The sequence below is a fragment of the Desmodus rotundus genome, chromosome 3, assembly GCF_022682495.2.
Source record: "Desmodus rotundus isolate HL8 chromosome 3, HLdesRot8A.1, whole genome shotgun sequence".
NCBI classification, from domain to species: Eukaryota; Metazoa; Chordata; class Mammalia; order Chiroptera; family Phyllostomidae; genus Desmodus; species Desmodus rotundus.
This window is the reverse complement of record NC_071389.1, coordinates 15,758,304-15,784,382: the sequence shown is the minus strand read 5'-3', so window position 1 is coordinate 15,784,382 and position 26,079 is coordinate 15,758,304. Positions and strand designations below refer to the sequence as shown.

The following is a 26,079-nucleotide window of genomic DNA, read 5'->3' as shown; positions in this document are numbered from 1 at the left end:
GGATGATGCTCCAACCAACTGAACCACCGGGCCAGGGCTAACTGTCTTTTCGGTGGCATTGTCTTCTGCCCTGTTGGCTTCATCATATCTAAATAATAATAAATACATAATAATACAGTCTATATTTTAAAGCAAACTCCCCAGCGGCTTCCCTCATACAGAATGAAATCCAGGCTTCTTTCCATGGCCTAGAAGGCCTTCCATGACCTGGCCCCTGCCTGCCCTCCAGACCTTGTCTCCTGTCCCCTCCCCAGCTCACTGTGCTCTAGTCCCACGGCCTTCGTTCTGTTTCTCAGATCCAGCAAAGCTGTTTGCACCTGAGGACCTGGCTGTTCCTTCTCCATACAACTTTCGTCTCCCAGGGCCCAGCCTGGTGGCTCCTTACTGACACCTAGGGCTCAGTTTGCAAATCATCTTCTCAGAAAGGCCTCTCTGGATTCTCACCATCCCGGAGTAATAACAGCTAGTACTTCCGGGTGCTTTCCACGTGCCAGGCACCCTTTTACATACTTTGCATGTGTTCACATTTTGAATCCTCACGACAATTCTACAAGGTAGGTATTATTATTATTATTATTATTATTATTATTATTATTATTTCCATTTTGCAAGTGAGGAAACAGGCTCAGAGAGGTTAGGTGACGTGACCAAAGTCCCACAGCTAAAGGGCAGGAGAGCTGGGACTCCAACCCAGCAGTTCATTTTGAGTCCACATTCTGAGTCACTGCGCCTTGTCTCTCAGTACAGAGTAAGTTTAAAATAACAATTATTTTAACTATTACTGTGTTGAACAGCAGCTGAATTCCACCCATCTGCTTTCTTTAATCAAATTTCAGTTCCTTTAGACCAGTCACTCACTGTCCCTCCTGCCCCATCCTGATTTACCCGACTCACCTGGACCCTGAAGGCACCTGTGTTTGCAACCTTGCTCTGGGCGCCTCCTCCCACACACTCGCTCACTCTTTTAACCAGCACCTGCTGTGCCAGGCGCTGTGCTAGGCCCACAGCGCCGAATCACATGGCACCCATGCCCTCAAGAAGCCCAGGCCATGTGGGCAGGCTGACCCGCACACAGGTCATTCCGCTGCACCGTCCTGTGCGCTGTTGTGGAGATGTCGTTGTGTGCCAGGGATTCAGCCAGGAAGGATTTCCCAGAGCAAGTGCCCACACTGCTGGCCTTGAGAGACTGGACAGGAAGCAGGCGGGTAAGATGCTGCATGAGCAGATGGAAACAGCACAATCGAATGCATGGCTGAGTGTCGCCTGCCTAGGGACAGGCCTGCCACTTTGGATGAGAACAAGGAGTGAGTCTAACTGGCTGAAGGAAGCTGATCCAGACCTTGAAGGGCTCCCGGGCTTCTGATATGACTACAACCTTTGTCAAGGAGGCTGAAAGCAGTCCTTGAAGGGTTTTAAGCAGGGACCAATGCCACATTGTCAGTAAGGGTTCTGCCCCCACCCCACCGTCATTTTCTCAAACCTGCTGAGAACTTGGTACCCACCAGTCCAGCCTGTGTTCTGCAGGCTGGAGAGCCTTTTCCAGGCATTTGATGGAATTGATGGTAACAAGGCTGGGAGGCAGGAAAAGATTAAGCGTGGGAGTTCAGGACTTCCTTGGCTTCTGGGCCTCCCTCAACTGGCCTAGCCTCCAAGAATCATTTTTGATGAGAGATTCTGGGAATCAGGCCATTGCCAAGGCCAAGCAAAGCCCTGAAGGCATGGATGGAGCCCTAAAGTAGAAAGAGTCCTGGCCTTACCAGTTTGCCCCTCCTAAATGGGGTGGGAAGGATGGACTTGCCCCTCCCTTTGCAGGAATCTCCCTTGGCCTGGCCTCCTTCCTCTGGGCTCTGCAATCCCTACTCCTCCCAGCTAGGGCTCTGGTGACTGCCTTGGGGGGTGTCCCCTCAGTTGTAAAATTAGACCTAACGGGTGGGGGTGGGGTGTTGGAGCTACCTCAAAGACCCTAATTCCTATCATTTTCCTCCAGCCAGGCTTCGAGTTATAGTAGCAGACGGGGAGATCTTGGTTCTGACCCTGGCTTTGCCAGTCATTAACTCTAAGACCTTGCCTAGATCACCTGGCCTCTGTGAACCTTGGTTTCCAGACCTGCAAACTGGGAATGAAACCACTGGTGCCTGAAAATCATTGTGCCAACTGAATGAGATCAGGTATGTCAAGCACATGGCACAAACGTGGTTTTCACCAGTGTTGGACACTGGCGGAAACCATCTGGTGGAGGCCGGAGTTCGTCTGGTGGAGGGTGGCAGGGAGGGAATGAAGGTGGACCCTGGAGCACTCACAAAGGCATGGAGGGTGACGGGACAGGGTAGGTTTGAGAACGTTATGTCCCCAAGCAGTTTGCTCTGCCTGGTGCAAGGGGTGGCTGAGAATAAGGAGATGGGAGATGAGACTGGGAAGATCCGCTAAGGTCAGGACCGGAAGGGGACTCGGTCACGAGCTCGGTACAGGCTCCTTGTCACAGGGTGTAGAGGTTAAGATTGAAATGTAATCCATGTGGATCTGGATGCAAACTTCAGTTCTGTCACTTGATTTGGTGTCCATGGGCAAGTCACTTAAGCCCTATCTTATTTTGAATTCTCCCAAAGCAGCCCCTGAGGCTTGGGTACTGGTAGTCTGTTTGGGAAGTGATTTCAAGAGGCAGAAATGAGGGCATAGAGGAGGTGGGACGGGGAGGGAGGAAAAGTTTATACTGGGTGCATTAAGGTGCAGCTTGCTGCCATGAACAATTAGGTTCAGTTCTTCTGGGGACTCTCTGAGAGACAGTATGAAATGCACCTCAAACTCCTCCCATCTGAGAATGGGGAGGTATGTACTACCTTGATGGCTGAAGGTTGCCCTTGGGGTGGGTCCCACGGTGCCTCCCTTGTTGGTTCTTTCAGGCAAGGAAGCAGGCCCTTGAGTGGTGGGGCTCACAGTGTACTAGAAACTACCACAGTGGTAAGGGAGCTGAGAGAAGGGATGAGGGGATATGACGAGGCAGGTATCAACACTCTTTGAGCCCCTGTTTTCTTGTCTAAAAAGTAGAAAGGATAAAATATATTTCCCAGGGGAATTAAATAAGAGTTTCTAATGACCTGACACATAGTGGATAATCAAGAAATGGAGGTGTGGCTGGACTCAGCACCGACGCCAGCTCCGAGAACCCTTCCCTGACCACCCTGTTGGGAGCAGCTCGCTTCTTTTATTCTTCATCAAAGCACCCTATTTTTTGTAGAGCATTTAACATAGTATGTACTTATCTTGGTTTTATATTTGTTTATTATCTGTCTCTCCTCACTAGAATTAAAGCATGATGTGGTTTAATTCTATTCCTGCTTGGTCTCCAGGATTAAACACAGTGCCTGTAACATACTAGGTGCTCAATAAATACTTTTTGAATGGAAGAATTACTATAGTAACAACACAGTTCAGCACAGTTCCTATTCCTGACCTTTATTAAGCATGTGCTCTATCTGTTAACGGGGTGTTGAAAGAGGGTTCACCCACACTCCAGCTGGGGCCTGTGCTGAAAACAGAAGGTGCATGTACAGATGTAGAAGTGACCTTTGACTGACCTTGCTGTTCTTAGTAAGCGTATCAAAGCCTTCTAGTTAATGATTATATGTGTTCCCGAAAACGTAACCCTAAATATTTTTGTTCATAACGGCCAGATGACAACCAAGATGAATGTCAAGTTGTGTCCCCTGGCACTACTGCGTTCTTTGACCCTTTGTCTTGCCATTAGTACCTGGGTCATATTATAAAAACAGCACAGGAACTGGAGGCTTTGGGGGAGGATAATTTGCACCCTCCGTCTGCCCTTGCCAATCGTCCTATGAGTGAATTACCCCATAATAAATTCTGTTAGAGCCTACAGAGTTGCCTGCTTCATCTTTTGGTCTGAAGACCCGTCCTCTACAGGGACATGACGCCTTTGCCACATTCCCCCACCAGACGGGGCAGCTGTGTCCAGCGCGGGACCCAAGTCGATGGATTATTTCATCCCCGGCTCACTGCCTACTAACTTCCAGGCTGTAATACAAGAAAGAGCTAAGAGAGTCCGAGTTGGTTTGAGCCACAGCTAGGATATTTTGGGAGAGTTTGAAGGCAGTGATTTGAAAAGAATAAAACCCTTTCATAATTTTGCTCCTTCTCAGAGCCAGAGTTACAAAGAAGCTCATGAAATTTAAGGTTCAGTTTCCCTTCTGAGGCCCTGGGAAGGGCCTTGCAATATGTTCACACAACCATATGTTTTCAAATTCTGAAAAAGCAACATATTTAAAATTTTTTCTTCTTAAAGAGGGTCTCCCAGATTGCATGAGCTTCAAGCCCCACACAACCTGGATCCACCTCTGCCCCCTGTCAAATTCAGGCCCTTTAAGTAATCAGTGATCCATGGGTTAGTTTATTTAATCCTTGCATCAACTCTGTCATGTAGACACCATTGCTATCCCCATTTACGGATGAGAAAACTGAGGCTTAGAGAATAGACATTGCCCAAGAATTCACAGTTAGTAAGTGGTAGATCAGGGATTTAAAATTTATAGCCTGTCTCCAGAGTCCAGATCCTTAACAATAGTGCTTTTCAATGGTACGTATTTGTTTTCTTGCCCACCTTCCCCACCAACTTTGAGGTTCTTAAGGCTACGAAGACACATTATTTGTATACTCCCAGCACCCAGCCCAGAGGAGACATCGACACGTTAGTAAACGGAAAAGAGAAACGTAGTCCCTAGTAGCTGGGAGCTGGCCTGGCACTCACAGCTGGTCTTTGGTGTTCCCTGGCTGAACACAAACAATTTCACAGAACATTCACATCAGATAAATGCCACTCTGTGACCCTGATGGATCGAGGTACAAATAGGACAACTCCAGAATCATGTCTTAAACACAGACAACACGTGAGCAAAAAGGACCAACCACCACTCCACCCTCGTATAAGACACTACTACTTTTTACTAAGGACCGCTCTGACCTCAGTCGCCTTCCCTCCTTCTAGTTAGAATCTCTAAGATCCCCAGTCACAGAATCACCCCCATTTCCTGACAGCATCCAATCCAGACCAAAGCCCTCCTTCCTTAAACCCTCCCCGGAATCATCTAACAAAACCCCAAATCCTGTACGTCTTTTCTGTACCCTCTTTCTGAGGTGCCCCCACTCTCCTGACATGTGCATTCTGCCTCCCTGCAGTGAGTAGCCAGCTGATTCGATCACACGTGAGTCTCTGGTCTTTGACAGGAACGGCATCAACACAGGTATCATATGTTGAAGGATCATTGAGCATAAAAAATATTATTGTCAAAAGTTACAAAATACTGTTTCCCCCAAACTAGTTGATGATGATAGAAAGAAAAACAGTGGTTTCCTTTGGGGAATGGGGATGAGTGGTTATAAACTGAGATGGAAGACGAGGCAACCTTTTCAGGGTACTGGAAATATTCTACATCAAATTTTAAAGGGGGGCGGTAAGCTAAATACTTAATATTAATGCACTTTACACACTTTGTTGTATGCATATAATACTTTGACTAAAAAAAAGCGTCCACCAACTTTAGCAGGTAGAGGGTGTTAACAAAAAATAAGGTTTGCTTAAGTTGTAATAAAGAATAAAGAGCATTTATTTGAGCGTGGGAGGAATGGTAATCAGCGGGTACAGATTCAGATAGCAACCTATACTGCGCGCCAGAGGAAACAGAGAGAGGCAGGGCTTATGAAGGACAAAACCATACCTGCAGTCCTCATTTTGGCCCTCCACGGGAGCGAAGGGTGTGGGCTAGGTCAGCTGGAATTGGTTAAGCCCCTATGTTAAGTGGAGGATGCAGGTTGTCTGGATGGGTCGGTTCCTTTCAAGGTGAAGAATGCAAATGGTCTGATCAGCACGATATGTGGAAGCAAGGTCCATATATGTCCTTGCAGCAATCACTGGTCCAGATGTTTGTCTCGGCCTTGAGCTGAGTTTAACAACAGGTCAGCAACTTAACAAAAACTCGGAGAACTGAAACAGGAGACATGCATAGGCCCCACCCCCTTAATGACCTTCCGACTCCATTTTAAGTGGCTCTTTTAGCAATGCTTATTCCATTTCCTTTTCTCCATTATCAGGGAGAGAACAGGAAATCCGAAGCTGGTCACTGGAATAACAACTTAAAGTAATAGCAACAAGGTAAAGGCCAGAGTGGGACTGTAGCCGACTAGAAGGGAACCTTGGGTCATTGGATGAGATCTATGATGAAAAGGCCAGAAAATCAACTGTTTGCTGAAAACTTAGAGCATTTGGATGTTTATACCAGTAAAGACTAGATTGGAAGGAAATACAATTGAACTCAAGTATTGTGTTTTGCAACACAAAAGAGTATGGGCCCAAGGTAGATCTTTCTAACAGTTACAAAAGAGGTAAAGGAAGCTGAGACATCCCTGTTTCTGGCAAGTTTATTTTTTTAAGAAATAGTTTTACTTTTATTTTTTAAAGATTTTATTTATTTATTTTTCAAGAGAGAAGAAGGGAAGGAGAAAGAGAGGGAATGAAACATCAATTTGTGGTTGCCTCTCATAAGCCCCCAACAGGGGACCTGGCCTCGCAGCCCAGCATGTGCCCTGACTGGGAATCAAAGCGGCAACCTTCATGTTCGCAGGCCGGCGCTTAATCCACTGAGCCACACCAGCCAGGGCTGTTCCTGGTAAGTTTAAAACCCAGCAGCCAAACGTCCCCGGCGTGGCCTGGTCTAGAGCAGAAGACAGAGAAACGACCTCCAACTGCCCCTCTCGTGACTCGGGACTCTGGTCAGTCATGTGTGTTCCGGGCCAGCCTCACAGCACCGATTAATTAGCCAAAGGGAGCCACTCTGCTGTGCACTAAGCTTTTAATGTTCTGCCATCACTGCCACCAACCAGAGCTTTAATTAAAGCCGGGGCTTAATTACCGCAGCGCAGTGCTGCCATCACCCTGTCCTGATGACTTTATTTTGGCTCTTGGAAGGGTGGTGGCAGTGGCAGTGTGTCAGGAGGACAGGTGAGTCTTAGGAGGCCCAAGCACAGACTCTGCACACTGGTGATTTGAGGGACCATGGGGTTGGTGGGTGGAGCATCAGTTGTACAACTCAGCACCTGACCTCAAGTTGCTCACAATGTATTACAGAGTTAAGACCTCCCACCTAGGAGATGGCATAAAGCAGTGTGAAGTGAGCCCCGAAATGAGAGACACACAAATACCCCAGCACCCGAGAGGGGGCAGAGGTCCTTTGGGACTGGAGAGAAAAGGAGTACCTAGAGGAATTTTCAAGGAAGAACAGGCTTAGACAGGACACCAGGCAGGTAACTGTCCCTAGTGGAGGGAAGAGCATGAGTTTGGAAGTAGCAATAAGAACCTGATACACCTCGACAATGGTGAGGAGGTGAATGTAGCTGGGAGCAGAGCAAGGCAGAAGAGAAGGGATTCCTGTCAGAGATAAGCATGAGCAACACTTTTGGAGAGGAAGGTGGGGGGCCAGGTTAGGGAAGGCCTATGAATGCCAGGCTAACAAGTTGGGACCTCATTCTGTAGGCAGTAGGAAGCCATTGAAAGTTTTTGAGCTGCCTGAATGATCCAAATTTCTTGTGGAAGCTTGTAAGACTCGCGAGGATGCCGCGCTGCCCACCTCCCCAGGTCTCTCTCGTTCTCTCCATTCCATTCCTCACACTCTGCGCTCCTGCAGAGTGTAAACTATCCTTCACACTCTCTGTACTCCTAAGTGCCATTCCTCCAGTTTCCAATTTTAACTTCTCTGTAAGATCTCTAAGAAGCCTTGCTGACTCCATTTCCCGCTATGCAGGTGCCACTATTCAAGGCTCCTACAACCCCCTGCGTTTCCCCCACTAGAGTAGAGTACACATCACTGTGTTGTCATTATTCATTTGATGGAATCCTCTGCTACACTGTGAATTATTTCGAGGTTGGGGATAGTATCTTGTTCACCAATGTGTCCCTAAGAACCAGCATAGGGCCAGCAACGTGAGGGCAGATGAAGGGGCTGGGAGACAATGGAAAAATCCCGTGTCAACAGGTAAAGGTTGGTAGGAAATGTGCCCTTAACTTGAATGTCTCATTCTCAAAGGTAACAAAGCTGTGGGCGGACACGAAACAATTTCAACCTCCCCCCCAACCCTCGGTAAAAATAAAGTGAAACCACGCTATTTCTTGGCACACCTGGGAATTATTTAAGGAAGGGTGAGGCGGCTGGTTGCTAACAGGGCTACAGGCAGAAACCTCTGCTCTAGCCTCGTAATCGTGCTGGCGGCTCCTTGACCACCAGGGGGAGGAATCGTACCGCACCGCGGGCGTTGGGTGGTTTCACCCAGCAACAAAGAGCCGCATTGAACTATGGGAATTGTAGTTTGGTGGGGTCGAAATTCGCAATCCTGCACGGTGCACCACGGGAGTTATAGTTCGGGACAAAGAGGCGGAAAATGCTTTTCAGCGTCAGTTTTGAGTTCTAGAAACTACAACTACCAAAGGGCCATGGGCTCCTAGGCAGTTTTTCTTTTCCGTCGAGTTGACCGTCGGGCTGCTTCTGAGAGGTCAACTTGACTGGGTAAGTCTAATAGCGAGAAAGTTCCTGTTCTCAACTGCAGTGTCTGCAGACTTTCAAATTCCAGCCCGGTTTGATTCTCCTTGTCTTATTTCTGGAACTTCACATTACTCTCGTCCTTTCTGGTTCCTATTCAGACGCCTCCAGCAGCCACCCCGCACTCTTAACTCTCCCCCTGCCTTCTCCAGCCTTCACTCCCGGCTCCCCTGGAATCCCAAACACCCTGCGCTCTCATCTTGGGACCCGGCCCCCACAACTCCACCATGAGCCCGCAGCGTCACTTCTCTGAAATCTGGACTTTAAAAGGCGCCATGCCTTCTCTGTGCTTCACTCTTACCCTTACTGTGCTGTTTTTCATGCTAGTGGAAGGAGGCAGGCTATTACTTCTCAGTCCGCCGAAAAGCCTCGTCGGGACTGCAAGTCAGCAGGCCCGGGCTCTAGTCCAGCTCGACAGCCCACTCGCTGTGTGACCTTGGGCAAACCATACTTCTCTGGGACTCACTTTCTTCATCTGCCGAATGGAGATGACAATTGCTCTGTCACTCTGAGGATGAGGCTGTGTTGTGCAGCCAGTAAGCTAATATGTGTGAAAGTGCTGTGTAAACTGTAAAGCCTCCACAAGCGAGAGAGATTATTTTTGTTATAATTATTAATGCACTGGAGCAATCTTATCTTGGCTCCTTTTTTTAGCTCTGCCCCTTTGTTGCTCAAACCTGTCCCCCGAGTGCCTGGTGTCTCCACTCTCGAAGAGCAAGAGGATATTTCCTCATTTCCTCCAGAGACCAAAGGTCAGCCTAATGAGCTTGAAGTCTCCAGAGAGCTTTCCCTGAAAGGCAGCCCCAAAGAAGAGCTGATCTTGGACTCTGTCCTGAAATAGCCAGTGATGAGAAGTCCACACAGCTGGTAGAAGGGAAGTTTCTGCTCCCTGGAAATAGGACCTCAGCAGGAGACAGCTGCAGTATAAGCCCTATTCATTCCCTCTGGGCTCTTGTGGGCCTGTTTAATAGATTGTGGCTTTGGTAGAGGTGTCTCAGGCCGGAAGAGGCCGGGAGGAAAGAATCTATTTTGCTAAAGAGTTTAACCCAGAAAAAATTGAAGAGACCTTGGTATGGTATGGTATAGTGTGGCTTGGCTAGGTATGATTAAAGATAGATATAGCATTGTTAATTAATTCCTAATACTATATGAGCACTTAAATTGTCCCCAGTCCTAGGCAATATCGATTTTCTTAAATTTTACTGTGTCCCCATTTTACATGTAAGGAACTTGGGCTCAAAGCTACCATCTGTGGTTATAGTGCCCTCTAAATGTCAGGGGCTTTACATACGTTATTTAATCATCAACAAGGAGTGATTGTTATTATTTCTATCATGTGGATAAATTATCAGAGGCTTAGAATTTAAGGGACTTGCTCAAGATTACACAGCTAATTAACTGGCAGAGGTGGAATTTAGACTTCACCAAAGCCTTTCCTCACTCTAACATATAGCCTTATTTTTAGATAAAAAGACAGATTAAAGAATTGAGGGGGTTTAAATAAAAGCCAAATAAAGGAACACTTATTGGGTCCCTACTATGTGGGGAAAGCAAGAAGGTAGATGGTTTGACCTACAAAGAAGTACAAAATACAGTCTGTGGTATATCTGAAGAGGTAAGGCATGAGCGTGTAAAAAATTAAAAAGCATGTATTAGATGAGTATTAAGACGCGTTATTGCAGGGCCCTCCATTAAGCCTAGTGAATAGCAGGAATATGGTTCTGGTGGTTGTGGGATTAAACCAAATGAAATCATAGCCATCGTTTCATTAATATGAAAATGAACTAGAGCACTGTATGAAAACGGTGGAAGGGAACTCTCAGTAAATGACGCATGCACACGTGTCTGGATAAAAGAAAAATCCCGTGTACCACCTGGACCAGAGGTTTTGAAACCTCGATCAGAAACACTGGGAAGCTTTTTAAAATTACCTGACCTCTGGGAATGGGGACCCTAAGACCTATACTTTTGAAAAGTTTCCCAGGTAATTGCGATGATAGGTTCAGGAACCTCTGATCTTGATTCTAGTTGGACCACTTGCAGGCAAGTCACTGATTGGAAACTGCTAGGATAGTACTAATCTAAGAACTGTTGTAAGGCAGCCTGTGATTGGTTACCTTATGGGGGAGGGGCGGTGCAGATAGTGCCTAGAGATGAGAAGAGGAGAGGTTGAAAAGACTAGGGGAAGCTTCAGAGAAGACCAGGGATTTTATGGGGCCTTGGTGAGTGGGGCGGGTTTGGAAGGGCAGAGGGTATTCTAGACAAGCACCACCAGGAATTGTTTAGATAAGGTGAGCAAAAGGAGGTAGAGATACCTGGGCTGATTTCCTTGGAAAATTTCATAGCATTTACTAGAATGACGCTGGATGCTCTGTGTGGATGTTTCTTAGGTAAAATGTGCAAGTCAGATTGGATTTTTCCATCTCCCCATTCTACTTGGGCATCAGTCAGTGGGAGCCCAGGGAATGCAGATTCATTTTCATGTTAGCTTCACTGTGGCCAATTAGCTTCTTTAGTTTTCATTTCTTTACAAACTTAATTTAGTTGATAATCTTCCCAGGACTCCCAGAAGGTTCTACTCTCCTTCTGTTTAGCTGTTTTTAAGTTCACTTATCCTGATTCCAATCCCAAGCACTGTTCTCTTGTGGGATAAGACTAAAATCTCTTCCCAGAAGAAGCTGTTATCATTCTACCCAATTCTGAAAACTGACTCTTCACTGACTCTTCCTTCTCCCCTGACTCCGCAAATCCACTCAGTTGCCAAAGATTATTTCTACTTTTCATTCCATCAACAGATATTTCCTAAGTATTTCCGAACAGCCAGGTTCTACACTAGGTGCTTAAAATGCACTATTTCATTTTATCTCCATAGCAACCCTATAAAGATGGATAGTATTCCCATTGTACAGATGGGGAATCAGGCTTAGAGAGAGCAGGTAACTTGCCCAACGTGAGAAAGCTAGGCAGCGAAGAAGCTGGGGCTCAAACTTGGGTTTTTCAGACTTCATCTCTCTCATATCTACGACCTCATTTCCAGGGCCAATTCCAACTCCTTAATCAGGTGCTTGGGGACTGCTGCCCTCCAGGTCTGGTCACAACTTCCATTTCTCCCCTGGCATCCATCACTGACTGTTCATTTTTTCCTGTGTGTGCTTTCTCGCCTCCATGCTTTTGCTCTCCTTCTTCTACTTGAAAGTCAGCTTTTTCCATTTTCTCCTCCACTCCCGAGCTAAAGAAGCTCTCTTCTCAGAACTCCTGCAGTATTTTATCTGACCCTCTCTTATGACAGTTAGAACCTTCCGCTGCTTCCTTGTCATGTGGGTGACGTGACTTGTGCCCCAGCATAGGTCTTCCTTTTGTATGTTAACGGCAAGGGGAAAGGTCAGGGTCCGAGAGTAAGCAGCACGCCTTCGGTTCTACTCTGGCTAAACGGCCTGCTGACTGCACCAGGAGCTTAGCTTAGATTCTTAGAAAGGATTGGGTTTCCTTTCAAATTTGCTTCAGGGAAACAAGATGAAGTCTGCGGTAGAAAGAAAATCATTTATTATTTTCCAAAGTTAAATTGAATGACATTAGGATTATTGGTTATTTGGGGTTTTCTGCGGGACCAGATAGTTGGCAATAAGGAGGTCTATGTGTAATAATAGTTCTGCTTGTGGCCTTGAGCTGCTAACTTAACCACCTAGGACCTTGATTCCTTCACCAATAAAGCACATGTATTCCATATGCACTAGGCCTGTGGGGAGGTGGAGGTAGGGTGGAGAAGATTGTGGGGAGGATTGACTGACATGATCTCCAAGGTCTCTTCTTGCCAGACATGCTTTGACTTGAACTCCGATCCAACTCAGAGCATTTTTATTTTATTTTATTTATTTTTATACACAGGGGAAGGGAATGAGAAGGAGAGGGAGAGAAACGTCAATGTGTGGTTGCTTCTCATGCACCCCCTACTGGGGACCTGGCCCACAACCCAGGCACGTGCCCTGAGTGGGAACCAAACCGGCGACCCTTTGGTTCTCAGGCTGGTGCTCAATCCACTGAGCCACACCAGCCAGGGCCAACTCAGAGCATCTTAAAGAAAGCAGAATAATGTAATAATTAAAAATGTGGGCTCAGGGCTCAGGGCATCAGTTTAGATGCTTTTGGTTCAAGCAGTAGAAATGTAAACTCAGTGGTTTAAACAAAAAAAGGGGATTTATGTAACTAGAAAGTCTAGGATTGGGTCTGGTTTCAGGTGTAGTCTAATCCAGAGATTCCTAATGTCCTCACAGATATGACTCTATTTCTCCGATTCTCTTTGGTCTGCCATCTTCTGTGGGTAGTTTCATCCTCCAGGTAGCAAAGTAGCTGCAACAGACAGTTCAAGGCTTTATATCTCACATCACTCTAGTTCAATCAAGAAAGAACTTTTCCACCCTTAACCATCAAACCAAAGTCCTGGGCTTTACTCTGAGTGGGCTAACGTATGTCCTGTACCCACTCTTCCTCTGAACACTGACCAGGGACGCAAAGGACTGATCGGCTCAGGTCAATTTAGGCCCAACTCTGGAGGTTAGGGATGGATCAGCCACAACCAAATCACAAAGCTACTGTGTCGGAGGGCAAGACAGGATGGATACTGAGAAGTCTGACGATGTTCTCCCCTGTTACAGCCATACCACCCATGATCAAACTCTGGCTCTACTGGCTGTGTGTTCTTGGGTAAATTACCTGACTTTATCAAGCATCATTTCCTTCATCTGTAAGATGAGATAACAGTAAATATCTCAGAGGACTGTTGAAAGGATTCAATTAAATAATACATGTAAAGCACTTAGTGTAGTTGCTGGCCCGGAGTAAGTGTAATGGTGCTGGTGGTGCTGGTGCTGATGAGATCGAAGAGGGACGCAGAGCAATGGCCTTGGCTCCAGCGTAGGAAGCAGCCAAGTTACAGGGATGTTTTCTGGTCAGAAACATGCACAGCTGCCACTGCTGAAGGCTCCTGCTTGACAAGACTGCCTCCATCCCACTCTTTCCTGTCTTCACCATTTTGCCCTTACATTATGTCCTGTCTGGAAATGCTTTCCTTTTTCTTCCCTGCCTCCAGGCCTTCCTCAGTCTCAAGGCCCAGCATAAGTGCCACCTTCATAGTCGATAGTTTAGGTCAGTGATTTTGTAACTGTACAGTTGGCCCTTGAACAATGCAGGAGTTGGGGGTGCTGACCCCTCACGCAGTTGAAAATCCATGTGTAACTTTTGACTTCCCAAAAACTTAACTATAGTTGTGCCTCACAACTATAGGGGATTGGTTCCAGGACCCCTCCCCCCACACCCCCACCACAAACACCAATATCTACAGATGCTCAAGTCTCTTATATAAAAAGGCTTAGTGCAACGCATCCAGTCGGCCCTCCGCATCTGCAGATTCCCAGGCAGGGGTCAGAAATGCTGTTTTTGGTCTGCTGTTGATTGGATCTGAAGATGCAAAGCCCAGAGAAATGGAGGACCAACAATATATTTATTGAAAAAAGTCTGTATATGCAGACCTGTGCTGTTCAAATCCGTGTTGTTCAAGGGCCGGCTGTCTCCCCGCGAGCAGGATCAGTAAGGGCTAAGAGCTCAGGTCTGGATCAGACAGACCTGGGTTTTGCCACCCATAAGCAGTGTGACTTGGGAGAGTTATTCAACCTCTCTCTACCTTAGTTTCCTCACCTCTAAAACAGGGTCTTAATTAACCGAGCACCTTCCTCAGATGGTTCGTTGAGAGAATGAGATGGTGTCGTGTATATAAAGATCTCAGTTCAATGCTGACACGGTAAATAACAGATCTAAGTGGTGGTTATTCTTTGCCACATGAGGACAAGGTCTGTGCTACGTTCTCTGCAGCACTTACTGCTGTGCTGTGGGCAAAGTAAACGCTTACTGGTGGGTTTTGAGAAGCATGGAAGCTCTCTCTGTTCTTCACAGACATCTCCTCCCCACTCCCTCCCCCAACAACAGAAAAAGCAGCCCCTAAACCTTGGCAAAGGCCGTGTGGCAAAGCGGATGATGTGAAAGATTGAATGAGTCACTGGCAGGGAGGACGGGGCGATAAGGAGGGGTGGTCAGGGGTGACAGATGACACACATCAGCCACAGGAAGCTAAGAGGGAACCAGAAAGAGGTTGTTCTGTGTTCTACCCTCCAGGCCAGGTCATTGTCCGATTCAGCTGGCGATGAGATGGGGGTCAACCAGTCCGTGGGCTTTCCACCTATCGCGGGACCCCACCGCGTGGGCTGCGGGGATGTGATGGAGGGCCAGAGTCCCCAGGTAAGTGTCCGCCGCTCTGTCTCTGCACCTCTACACTGCCTCTGCCCGCCCTGTGACTTACTGATAGCCAGTGTGATGGTACAATTCCAGGTGGGGAAACTGAGTTAGAGCTGATCTGGATTTGCTAATAGAGCTCCTGGTTCTGTCTGCCCTGGCCTTTTCCTTCCTCCTTCCGATCAGAAACCTCTCAATAGAGATAGTAAGTTCTTTTCCCAGTTAGAGGAAAGGGGGCTCTGGCTTCAAAGGCAGCTTTCAGATCCTTTCACCCGTCTTGAGAGCAGATGCCTGGTCCCGGAAAGGTTATTGATCTCAGACTAATCTGCGGCTGTGAGAGGAAGAGCCGTGGGCCGTGTGCACTGGCCTGTGACTCCCAACCTGGAGGGGAAGAGGTCTCCTCTTTCTCCTCTCCCGTCATCGTTTCTTTTCCCCTCCTGCTTCAGTTCCAGGCTTTTCCTCCATCAGTTCCTAGGCTCCTTCTCTGCTGGCCCTTGGATGCCCCTGTCCCTTGTGAGAGGCACGTACTTCCTGGTGAACCCCATTACCGACTCCTGGGTAAAAGCAGTGTACTGCTGCTTCCCCAGGGCTGGCCTAGGGGTGACCCACCGATGCGGCCCCATTCGGCATTAGGGCTGATCTCTCACTCTGGGGTTCCTCAGGCCTGGGCGTGGGGCCAGATTTAAATATTTCAATGTCCCAAGCACTGAAAAGATTTTGGTGCCCCCCAGATGTCATTCAAAATACAGTTGGCTATTTGAGATTACATAAGCTTCATGTGTATTCTAAAAATAAAATTGCTTCTTTCTGGATTTTCTGAATACAAAATACAGATACATAAATTGAAAGTAAAGTTTTCCCATTTTGATGCTTTGCTGGTGCCCCGAACACCTACTGAACCAGTGCTCGGACGTTTGCTCTGAGCAGCTGCTCTCTTCTTCCCTACAGGGGAGCTTCTTCCGACTCTTCTACCCCTGCCAGGAGTCAGAGGAGACCGCAGAGCAGCCCCTGTGGATTCCCCGCTACGAGTACTGCACTGGCCTGGCTGATTACCTGCAGTTTAATAAGCGCTGGGGGGGTTTGCTCTTCAACCTGGCTGTGGGTAAGAGCTGGCCTGAGCCCTAGCTGCGTTCCCAGCTTCTTGGTTATGTTCCTAGGAGATCCCCAGGTAGACACAGTACCTTATAACTTGCATTGTCCAGCTTTTTTGTAGTGGGGCATACATAAGCCAGCATTGGGTGGAGAGTGAGGAGAGAATTATATAATAAGAGCATGGAGAGAGAATTATGTGAGCTTTTATTATAGAGTTACACTGTCCTGGATTTGAGTCAAGACTTTATCACTTACTAGCTGTAGGACTTGGCAAGTTATGCAGCCTGCCTGAATACCTGCCTTTGCAGGCTGCTCCGGGAAGTATGTAAAGCCTCTAGTGTAGTGCAGGACAGAGAACCTGTTGCGTAAGTGGTGGCTATTACTCATTTATTCGGCATGTAATCCCCACTCTGTGCCAGCTGTGTAGATCAAAGAAACATTAACTGCCAAAGAATACACTGTCTCCTGCAGTTCCCCCGTCAGCTCTCTGCTTCTGTGGGTAGGGTCACATTGAATCATCCACTTTCCCCAAAGGCCTCACCATTAGGAACTCTGCCTACTGCCTTGGCATCTCAGGGATTTACCCCGTGGTGGTTCAGTACTTCCCATTTGGATTTATCTTCCTATTTTCTATCATGTTCATACTTTCTAGGAGTGAAGAGGGGAACGAAAAGGTGATTGGTTTCCCTGGACTGCTCAGGGGTACCTGGTGGTCCTCCAGAAAGGAGGGACATGTGTTCCCATACTTGCCTATGCCCAGGCTGCCCTTGGGATTACAGCTTAGGGGCAGCCAGAGATTCTATAGCCCATGTCTCCGCTAGGGTCTTGTCGCCTGCCTGTTAGCTGGAATGGCCCCTTTAAGACAAAGGACTCTGGATACCCCTTGATCATCTTCTCACATGGCCTGGGAGGCTTCAGGTAAGAGCTTTTCTCCCTTAGACCTTGTCATATTCCTTGCCTGGTGGCAGCTGCTGAGTCTTACTTCAAAGGCCAGAGAAACAGACATTTCCATCTGCCAGCTGTCTTATTTACCATCTGCTTCATTCCATTGCACTGGGTCCACCTCCCTGCTTCTTTCTCAAGCTCCTTTCACCTGGCAGAGCCTTTCCGCAGACTTCGTGTCCTTCACTTTTCATGTTCCAGCATTTATATGAATCAACACTTTTAGCTTTCTTCCTATATAATAGTCAAGAAGTATTTGGAGCTTGTGCTTTATAGTCAGAGCCATTTATTCAACATACAGTGAAGGATAACTCTGCACTGACAGAGCAGCAAATGACACAGGCTCGCTTCCTGCCCTTGTGGAGTTCTCGGCCTCACCTTTAAGTCCCAGCCAGACCACCTGTGCTCTGTGTGAGCCTGGGACAGTTGTAGAACTCTGAGCCTAGATTTCATCATCTGTCAAGTGGTGAGACTGCTCCCAGGGGGCAGTTTGTGAGGCTTCCTTTAGACTGGCACCTAGTACGAGTACACACACACAGTTCTCTTCGTTTCTCATGGAGGAACGTGGGCGTGTGAACTGTAAGAGCTCTTTTACCAGACTTCGGGAGACTCTCCCCAGGTTTTATAAGTCAATATCCAGTTAGAATCCTTTCCATGAATTCTGATTTCTCACCTTGGTGAGTTATTTAGCTTAATAACTGTACTTAATAACTGTATTTAGCTTAATAACTGTAGTGCATATATATGTTCCTATTTAAACTTGTGAATGTTCTGTGTGTCCATTCATCAACGTATTTCAGTCTGGTTTATGTGCCAGAGTGTTACACATCTCAAAGGCATCTGTTTTTACCTCCCCACCCCCTAAACCACTGTACACACTGTAGCCACGGAGTCCTATTTTAAAACCAAATATGATCTTGTCATTCCAGCACCTAGAACAGTGCCTGGCAGGTAGGAGGTGCTCAGTAAATATTTATTGAATGAACGAGTAAACTCCCCTACTAGCCCTTTGTACTTAATTCAGCTCTTTTCATGGTCTTAACTGGAGGCAGGCCCTGGACAAAGTTTCCAGCCTCATTTCTTGCTGCTTGCCCCACCCCAGCTCTCCACACACACTGACCTTCTTTCACTTCCGTGAGGCACTGTGTCATTTTCTGCCTCCGGGTTTCATCTGTGCTGTGCTTTGTGGCTGTTCCCTCTACCTGGAATATGCAAGGGCTGTCCAGAAGGTTTCCAGCCATGCAATATGAAAAGCAGACATTTACTGAAGAAGATACTAGATATAAGAAACACTGTACATAGAACAATGACATTCATCCCCCTTCAAAGTAGGCACCTGGGGACCTCGCACAGTTCTCCCAATAACCATCAAGTGCCCCGTTGTTTTTTCCTGAATCTCCCTGATGGTCTGAAATCTCTTCCCTTTCCAAGGTGATTTTAGTTTTGGAAAAAGCCAGAAGTCACAGGGTGCCAACTGTGGGCTGTAGTGGGGGTGAGTCACCTGGGTGATTTGATGTTTCACCAGAAACTCTGCATGAGACATGATGCGTGAGCAGGCATGTTGTCGTGATGTAGCAGCCAATCACCATAGCTGCAGCCTTCTGAATCATCCAAATAGTTTCTGTGGAGGAATGTTCAAGCTTATTTTAATTTGATGCAGATTTGGTGCTCTACTCATTCATTGATTTTAAATGGGACGGCCACACAGTACACATGCTCACTCAAAGGTGTCTACCACCCCCACTGACTAGTACAGTGAAGTCATCATTTTTCACACATGCGCATCCCAGTACACTCTCCTTGGCTGCCACATTACATCGATGTCACACAAACCATTCTTGTTATATTAACAATGGCTGGACTTTTTCTGGACAGACCTCATATGTTCTTTTGCTCCTCTCTTTCTCTTCCCTCTCTCCCTCTTTTGCCTAGCTAACTCCAAATTACCTTCACGGTCCTAGTGTGTAAGTCATTTAGTTAGGGGCACCCATCCTGACCCCTACATTGTATTAGGTTAAGTGTTCTAGTAATGTGCTTTCATAAGACAATCTGTACGTCTCAGTACTTTAGGTAATTGTAACGAATTAACTACTTGTATACTTATTCTTTAATGTCTGTCTTTCCTACTCGATTGTAAGCTCCGTGAAGACAGAGACCGTGTCTGTCTTGTATCTCTCCCAGTGCACGGGGCAGTACCTGGGCAGTAGTTGTTTCCCAATAAATATTCATTGAATAAATACAAGGGCTCCATTTCTATAGGTCCTCGTTCATTCAGGAAATATCTGTTGAGCACCTCTGTCTGCCAGCCTCTTGGCTTGAGAAGAAGGTGAGACATACAGAGATAAACAAAACAGAATTCATACCCACTAGAGGAGCCTAAATATGGACTCCTGTAACTGTGGCCCGCAGCAGGAAGTGGACAGTTGATGTGAGATGAGGCTAGCAAGACAAGCAGATGGTTTCAACATCGCCTTCTTACTCAGTAAATTTAGTATCTGCTGTGTGGCAGGGCCCGTGCTGGGGTTGGGTATTCTGTGGTGAATAGGACAGAGCACTGCCCTCAGAAAGACAGTCTAGCGGGGAAAGAGGCGAAGGAACATTTTCTCCTCAGTTCACAGGTATTTTATATAGACACCAGGCGAGCATATGACTCTGGAGAGTGGTCTTTTTGGTCTAAGCATCTATATTGAGACTTCACACCTCAGTAAGCCTGGGTAAACCAGTTTAAGTAAATATTCTTCATTAACCAGAGCAAAATTCCAAGAAAAGGGGAGGGCAAGGGAATGGCGTTCTCGGGTAGTGTCTGGTTAATTCAGGCTCTGAAATCATTCCCATGGGTCATGGACTCATGATTTCCCACCCCAGGGATGGGTATGTCCATTTAAACACTCCCTAACTAGTGGCTCTGTGCCATTATCTCCTTTGATTTCCACACAGTCCTTTGGGGTAAGCAGGGAGGGTACATGTTTTCCAGGTGAGCATACAGGCTCAGAAAGGCAGACTTGCCCAAGGTTACACAGTTTGAACTAGAAAGGGATCAGAAATCTCTCCTACTCTAATTTTTAGCACATTGCTTCCCAGGAGAAAAACTTAAGAAACTGACCTCCCTGAATCAATTAGGATTCAGGGAAGTTGTATTTAACAGAAAAACCCCAAATAACAGTGACCTAAATCATGTTGATTTCTTTTGCAGGTAAAGGAAAGCTGGAAGTAGGCAGGGCTGATATGGTAGCTCCATGACGTTTTCAGAGGAGCAGACTTCTTTTATCATCTTGCTCTGCCATGGGTGACTTCCATTTCTAAGGCTATCTCACGACCCAGGATGGCTGTTTTAGCTCTAGCTATTGCATCCACATTCCCGGCAACAGGAAGGGAACGCTCTCCTTTTTAAGGAGATTCCCTGCAAGTTCTGTATTACACAACTGCTTACATCCCATTGACTAGAGCTGCTTTGTCCATTAGCTTCTAGTCACATGTGGCTTTTGAACATTTGAAATACAGCTGGTCCAAACTGAGATGTGATGTAAATGAAATACATACTGGATTTTAAAGACTTCATATTAAAAAAGTATAATAAAATACTAAATTATTTTTTAAAGGTTTTATCTATTTATTTTTAGAGAGAGGGGAAAGGAGGGAGAAAGAGGGAGAGAAACATCAATGCATGGTTACCTCTCACGCACTTCTCACTGGGGACCTGGCCCGCAACCCAGGTATGTGCCCTGACTGGGAATCAAACCAGTGACCCTTTGGTTCTCAGCCCGTACTTAATCCACTGAGCTACACCAGCCAGGGCCTAAATTATTTTTTAAAATTTTGATTATTTATGAAGTGATCATGTTTGGCTACGTTGGGTTAAATATTAATTCCACCTTTTTTTAACTTTCAGAAGTATATCTACTATAAAATTTTAAATTACTGAAGTTAGTATTATATGTCTATTGCTGGGCTAGAACTTAATCACACAGGCAAACCTGGCTGTAGAGGAGGCTGGGAAATGTCATAGTTTGATATGATGGTGTCTTTAACTCATAATCAGATTTATTATTAAGGAGGAAGGAGGAAAGGTGTTTGGAATGGGCATTTGGCAGTGTCTGCCATGTTTCTTTTCTCTGTAAAGTTGGAGGACAGACAGATATCCCACATGCTAAATCACAGGTGCATATTTGCATATTAAAGAAATAGCTGGAGTCCCTGTCCTCAAGGTGCTAACCAACTCATTTGGGAGACATGCAATATAACAATGAAATGCAGCTGTTGCTCTGGCTGGTGCGGCTCAGTGGATTGAGTGCCAGCCTGTGAACCAAAGGGTTGCTGGTTCAATTTCCAGCCTAGAGCATATGCCTGGGTCGCGGACCAGGTCCCCAGTGCGGGATGTGCGAAAGGCAACCACACATTGATGTCTCTCTCCTTCTCTTTCTCCTTCTCTCCCCTTCTCTAAAAATAAATAAATAAAAATTTTTAAAAGTCAGCTGTTGAAGTAACCAAACTGTATTGCAGGGATGGAGGGGTGTACATGGAGATGAGAGTCACTGTATAGGGTTGGAAAACACCATGGATTGATTTGCGCGTGCTTCCCAGAGAAGGACGTTTGGAGCCTTGGTGAGAGCAGGGATATTCTGGCTGAAGAAAGCACCTTGCGAAAGGCCTCTACAAATGAGACTTCCTCCATTCCATCTTTTGAGATGGGCATAGCAGAGTGTGGTTAGTATGGGGACTAAGCGTGGCCATTTTTCTGATCACTTTTCTCTGTTTCTTCCGGAATCTCTAGGACACTGTATTCAGCTTTCTGCATGGAGCTGGCCTCCCGTGGCTTTGTGGTTGCTGTAGTAGAGCACAGGTGAGGATGACAGCCTTAGGGGTCTACCGTGGGTTGGGTGCCCGCATTGGGCTAGGACGTAGGCTAGTCCCCGATCCTCACAACCACCATGCCAATATCATACCCATTTTAAAGGTAAGCAAAACAAGGTACCAAGATGTTAAATTATTATACTTGCTGAAAGTGACTCAGCTGAGTTGGGGTTCAAACCCAGGTCAGTCTCCCAAATCCATGTTTTTCCTACTTTCCTATCCATGCCTCCAGATATTTTTCCCTATTAGCTGAAGGGTGATCCAGAGTGTCTTGGCTGAAAAGGAGGATTTGGTAAAGGGGAGAAATAAGCTCAAGGTGTCTTCTGATCTCTCTCTGGTGGCATGTGTATTGCAGGGATGGGTCAGCTGCGACCACCTGTTTCTGCAAGCAGGCCCCAGAAGAGAACCAGACCACTAATGAGTTGCTGGAGGAGGAATGGATTCCCTACCGTCAAATTAAGGAGGGGGAGAAGGAATTTCAAGTTCGGAATTGCCAGGTAGGCTTGTGCCAATTGGGGAAAACGAATAAGCCTGCCCTCCCTATACTACAGTCACTGAGAAGACTTACCTAACCTTCTCTCTCGAAATCTCAGTCTTAGTGAGTCTGAGCTTGTCACGTCAATAAGGAGAAATGGGGTATTAATGAAGACTATAATTGCAAGTGACAGAAACACAACTTAAGCTTGCTAGGCTGAAAGGAGGATTGATTGGCTTATTCAGTGGACTTGTAGAAAGGCCAAGTCCACCGGAACCAGACTCAAATGCCATTAGGGTTTGTTTTTTATTCTCATTCCTGTGTCTTCTGCTGGTTGGTGTCATCTGCAAACTGGCTTACTTTATGAAGTTAGAACTACAGTTCTTGACAGCTCTGAACTGGCATGTGTTTGACCTTGTCATCTGAGAGAATGGGACTGTTTAGAGGTTGCTCCCCGAGCCCCCCACCCCTGCTGCAGCTGCAGTATGAAAAGTTCTGGGGAGAGACTCATAAAGTACCAAACCGGGAAGTTCCCATCAGAAATACATCATTAAATTTTTTCTTTTTGCAGGGTGGGAGGTAGTCCTCAAAGGCAGGGATAACAGAAGTGGAGTGGGTAAGTGCTAGGCAGACAAAAACAGTAGATGTGGGCAATAATGGGCAAGTGGAATCTAATACTGGTTAATAATAAGAGCACCCTGATTTCCTTTTTTCAAAAATCCTCACTTGAGGACGTGCTTATTGATTTTAGAGAGAGGGAAAGGAAGGGAGAGAGAGAGGGAGAAACATCAATTGGTTGCCTCTCATACATGCCCCGTCCTGAGTTGCCTCACATGCACGTTGGCTGGGCACCTCCTGACCGGGGGCTGCACCTAGGCATGTGCTCTGACCAGGAATCAAACTCACCACCCTTCAGTTTAAGGGACGACACTCCAGTCAAGTGAGCCACACTGACCGGGGCTCCTTTTGTTTATATAATGTTGTCTTATTTGGTCCCCCTGACAACCCTGTGGGTAGACAGAGAATGAACAGCAGCTCTGACTCCATCGTATCATTGGGTGGTGCGTATGTGAGTTGCTGAGAAGGAGCTGAGGCTTTCTCAGCATGTGGGGCCCACAGTGCTTGCTGAGATGGCGTGAGCACTCTGTCCCTGAATTCGTTGTTGGCCCTGTAGGGGCGTTCTCGCTGGATGGTTTGTTCAAAGTTCCGGCTCCCACTGGGACTGTCTCCGTTGCAGGTGCATCAGCGGGTCAACGAATGTACGCGGGTGTTGAGGATCCTGCAGGAGGTCACTGCTGGGCAGACGGTCGTCAACATCTTGCCGGGTGGGTTGGATCTGATGACCTTGAAGGTATGACAGCAACTGGTATGACCTGAGCTCATGTATTCATCTGGACTTTCTTGGTTACATGTAACAGGAACCTACCTAACTTACTAGCTTCAACCAAAAGAGAATTTACTGGCTCAAATAACTAGGAAGACCAAAGGCAGACTGGCTTTTAGCCAGTGTAGTTAGATCCAGTGTCTCAAACATTGCCCTCAAAGCTCTGGCACTGCCATGTATGTGGGCTTTATTCTCACCAGAGTAGTTAGTGCTGGTAGCCCAAGCCTACATTTCAGCTCAGCTTCAGATTTAAAGGAAAAGAGACTCTACTAGCTTTCACTGATCTGGGGAAGGCTGTGGCCCTGCTTGGGTCACATGCCCCTACTGCGCCAATCCCTGTGCCAGAGGGACAGGGTAATCTGATTGGCCTGCCTAGGTTACACAGCCACTTCTGACAGCCCCACAGGGCCGCATGGATGAGGGCGAGACGGTCCCTTCCCCAAAGGAAGGGCTTTCCGGCAGTAAAAAACCTATGTTCCCTGCATGCAGGCTCATTCCTTGCTTTGAGAGAACCCTAAGAATCCCCAAGAGGATAGAAACTGCCCTGGCAGTTGGGTGCCAATTAGGTACATTTTCCTTCCCCACCCAGTCTTTTCACCTCTAATTTCAAAAGTAGCTCAGGCTCTATTTAGAGAACTAAGAAATCCCATAAAAGCATAAAGAACAAAGAAACAAAGGGTTATTTTGACATTTTGATGTTTGTCCTTCCAGGTCATGTTATTTCATATAGCTGTTCTGTGGCCTTTTTCTTCTCTTAGCAAATATATATAAAATAACAATTACTGCTTTATGAGTGCCTACTATGTAAGAGCCCCTCCCACAAATGTATGCAGTAAGCATTATTATCTCTTCACACAGAAAGCTACCAAAGATCAAAGAGGCTAAGTATCTTCCCAAGGTTACACAACGAAGTAAGTGGTAGAGTTAAAATTTAAATTGGGGCTTTGGGGTCTCAAAGATGGTGCCGTGTGCTGCCCCAAAGCCTCTTTAGGAAATATCCTTTTTAAAAAAATTTTTTATTTGTTTATTTTTAGAGAGAGGGGAAGGGAGGAAGAAACAGAGGGAGAGAAACATCAATGTGTGGTTGCCTGTCACATGCCTCTGCTGGGGACGTGGCCCGCAACCCAGGCATGTGCCCTGACTGGGAATGAAACCGGCAACCCTTTGGTTTGCAGGCCAGCACTCAGTCCACTGGGGCACACCAGCCAGGGCTAGAAAATGTCTTTTAAAGGCTCTGGTAAAGTCTTCCAGGGAGAAGCATCTGCCTGGGTGGCAGTCGGTAAGGCAGGACCTGAAGTCTGGAGCGCTTTACCAGCTGTTTTGGTTGTCTGTCAGCCCCCACCAGAGAAGCAGGGCTCGCAGGCACTGAAGTCCAGGCCTGCATGCCTGCAAGCCTGAGACACACAGGGGATGGCAGGCTGCAGTGTGGTTGGGTTAGTTAAGAGGTGGCCTTTTGGAAAAATACAGAATAAAAAAGGCCAAGTAAATTTTCACCTATCAGATTGAGTAAAGTGTGAAAATTGAGTACTCATTCTTGTTGGCCAAGCTGTGGGGAAGTAGATACAAGCCCGTGAGAGTAGAGATTGCTCCATTTGAGGCAGTTGGGCAATAGCTATTAGTGGTACAAATGCACGTATTTTTTGACCCTGCAATTTCCATTTCTGGAAATTTATGCTACAGGTACCTGCATAAATGCAACATGATATACATGCAAGGTTATTCATTCCAGTGTTGTTTGTAATAGCAAAAGATTGGCAGTATCCTAGATGTTCACCAGTAAGGGAACTAGTTTAATAGATTATGGAACAAAGGATGTATTCATTTGGGTAATGCTAATTGCTGTAATACATAAACCCCAAATCACATTGGCTTAACACAATAGAAATTTATTTCTCTCCTCACAAGTCCAAAGTGGGTGCTGCTGTGCAAGGGGTGACTCAGGGATCCAGGCTCCTTTTATCTTACAGCTCTGCCCTCTTCCACTTGTGCAACGCAGCTTCACTGTGTACATTAAGCCAGGTACGAGAAAGGGCGTGGACATTCATATGAAAGAGTTTGTATGGACTAGGCCTGAAGTCAAGATTTCGCTTTCACTCACATTCTGTTGGCTAGAACTGGGTCACAGGGCCACATCTAACTGTTGGGAAATAGAGTCTAGCTATGTGTCCAGGAAGAAGGGGAACAGATTAGGTGATCAGTAGCTGTCTGTACTATGGTGAAATCAAATGTAGCTGTAAAAAAAAGATAAGGAAGCTCTTTATATACCGACATTATTATGCAAAAAGGTAAGATACAATATCCCTTGCATAAAAAGGGAGGAAGTATGTATTCATGTTTGCTCATATGTGCGTTAGTAAGCTCTGCAAACACACGTTAAGAAACTTACCTGTTTGGGGGCAGGGAGTGGCAACTATGTGGAAAGGGAATGTGATAGGTGGGAGACTTCTCTATAT

The 26,079-nt window shown here is 46.5% G+C and overlaps 1 protein-coding gene across 3 annotated transcripts in view; it reads left to right on the top strand.

Moving 5' to 3' along the window:
- Positions 1 to 466: 466 nt before the first annotated feature.
- The window catches only part of PAFAH2 (platelet activating factor acetylhydrolase 2), a 43,008-nt gene continuing 17,395 nt past the window's right edge, over positions 467 to 26,079 (top strand). Inside the window, exons 1-8 of one of the 3 annotated variants that reach the window (XM_045190697.3) lie at positions 467 to 554; positions 1,988 to 2,168; positions 14,766 to 14,888; positions 15,831 to 15,984; positions 16,796 to 16,892; positions 21,688 to 21,756; positions 22,123 to 22,264; positions 23,480 to 23,593. In XM_045190697.3, coding sequence (XP_045046632.1) covers positions 14,799 to 14,888; positions 15,831 to 15,984; positions 16,796 to 16,892; positions 21,688 to 21,756; positions 22,123 to 22,264; positions 23,480 to 23,593 — 666 coding nt within the window. In that variant the 5' untranslated portion in view covers positions 467 to 554; positions 1,988 to 2,168; positions 14,766 to 14,798. Of the gene's footprint in view, positions 555 to 1,987; positions 2,169 to 8,477; positions 8,568 to 14,765; positions 14,889 to 15,830; positions 15,985 to 16,795; positions 16,893 to 21,687; positions 21,757 to 22,122; positions 22,265 to 23,479; positions 23,594 to 26,079 lie in introns of those variants that run through there. The other 2 variants (XM_024554407.3, XM_045190696.3) reach the window with 2 other exon arrangements.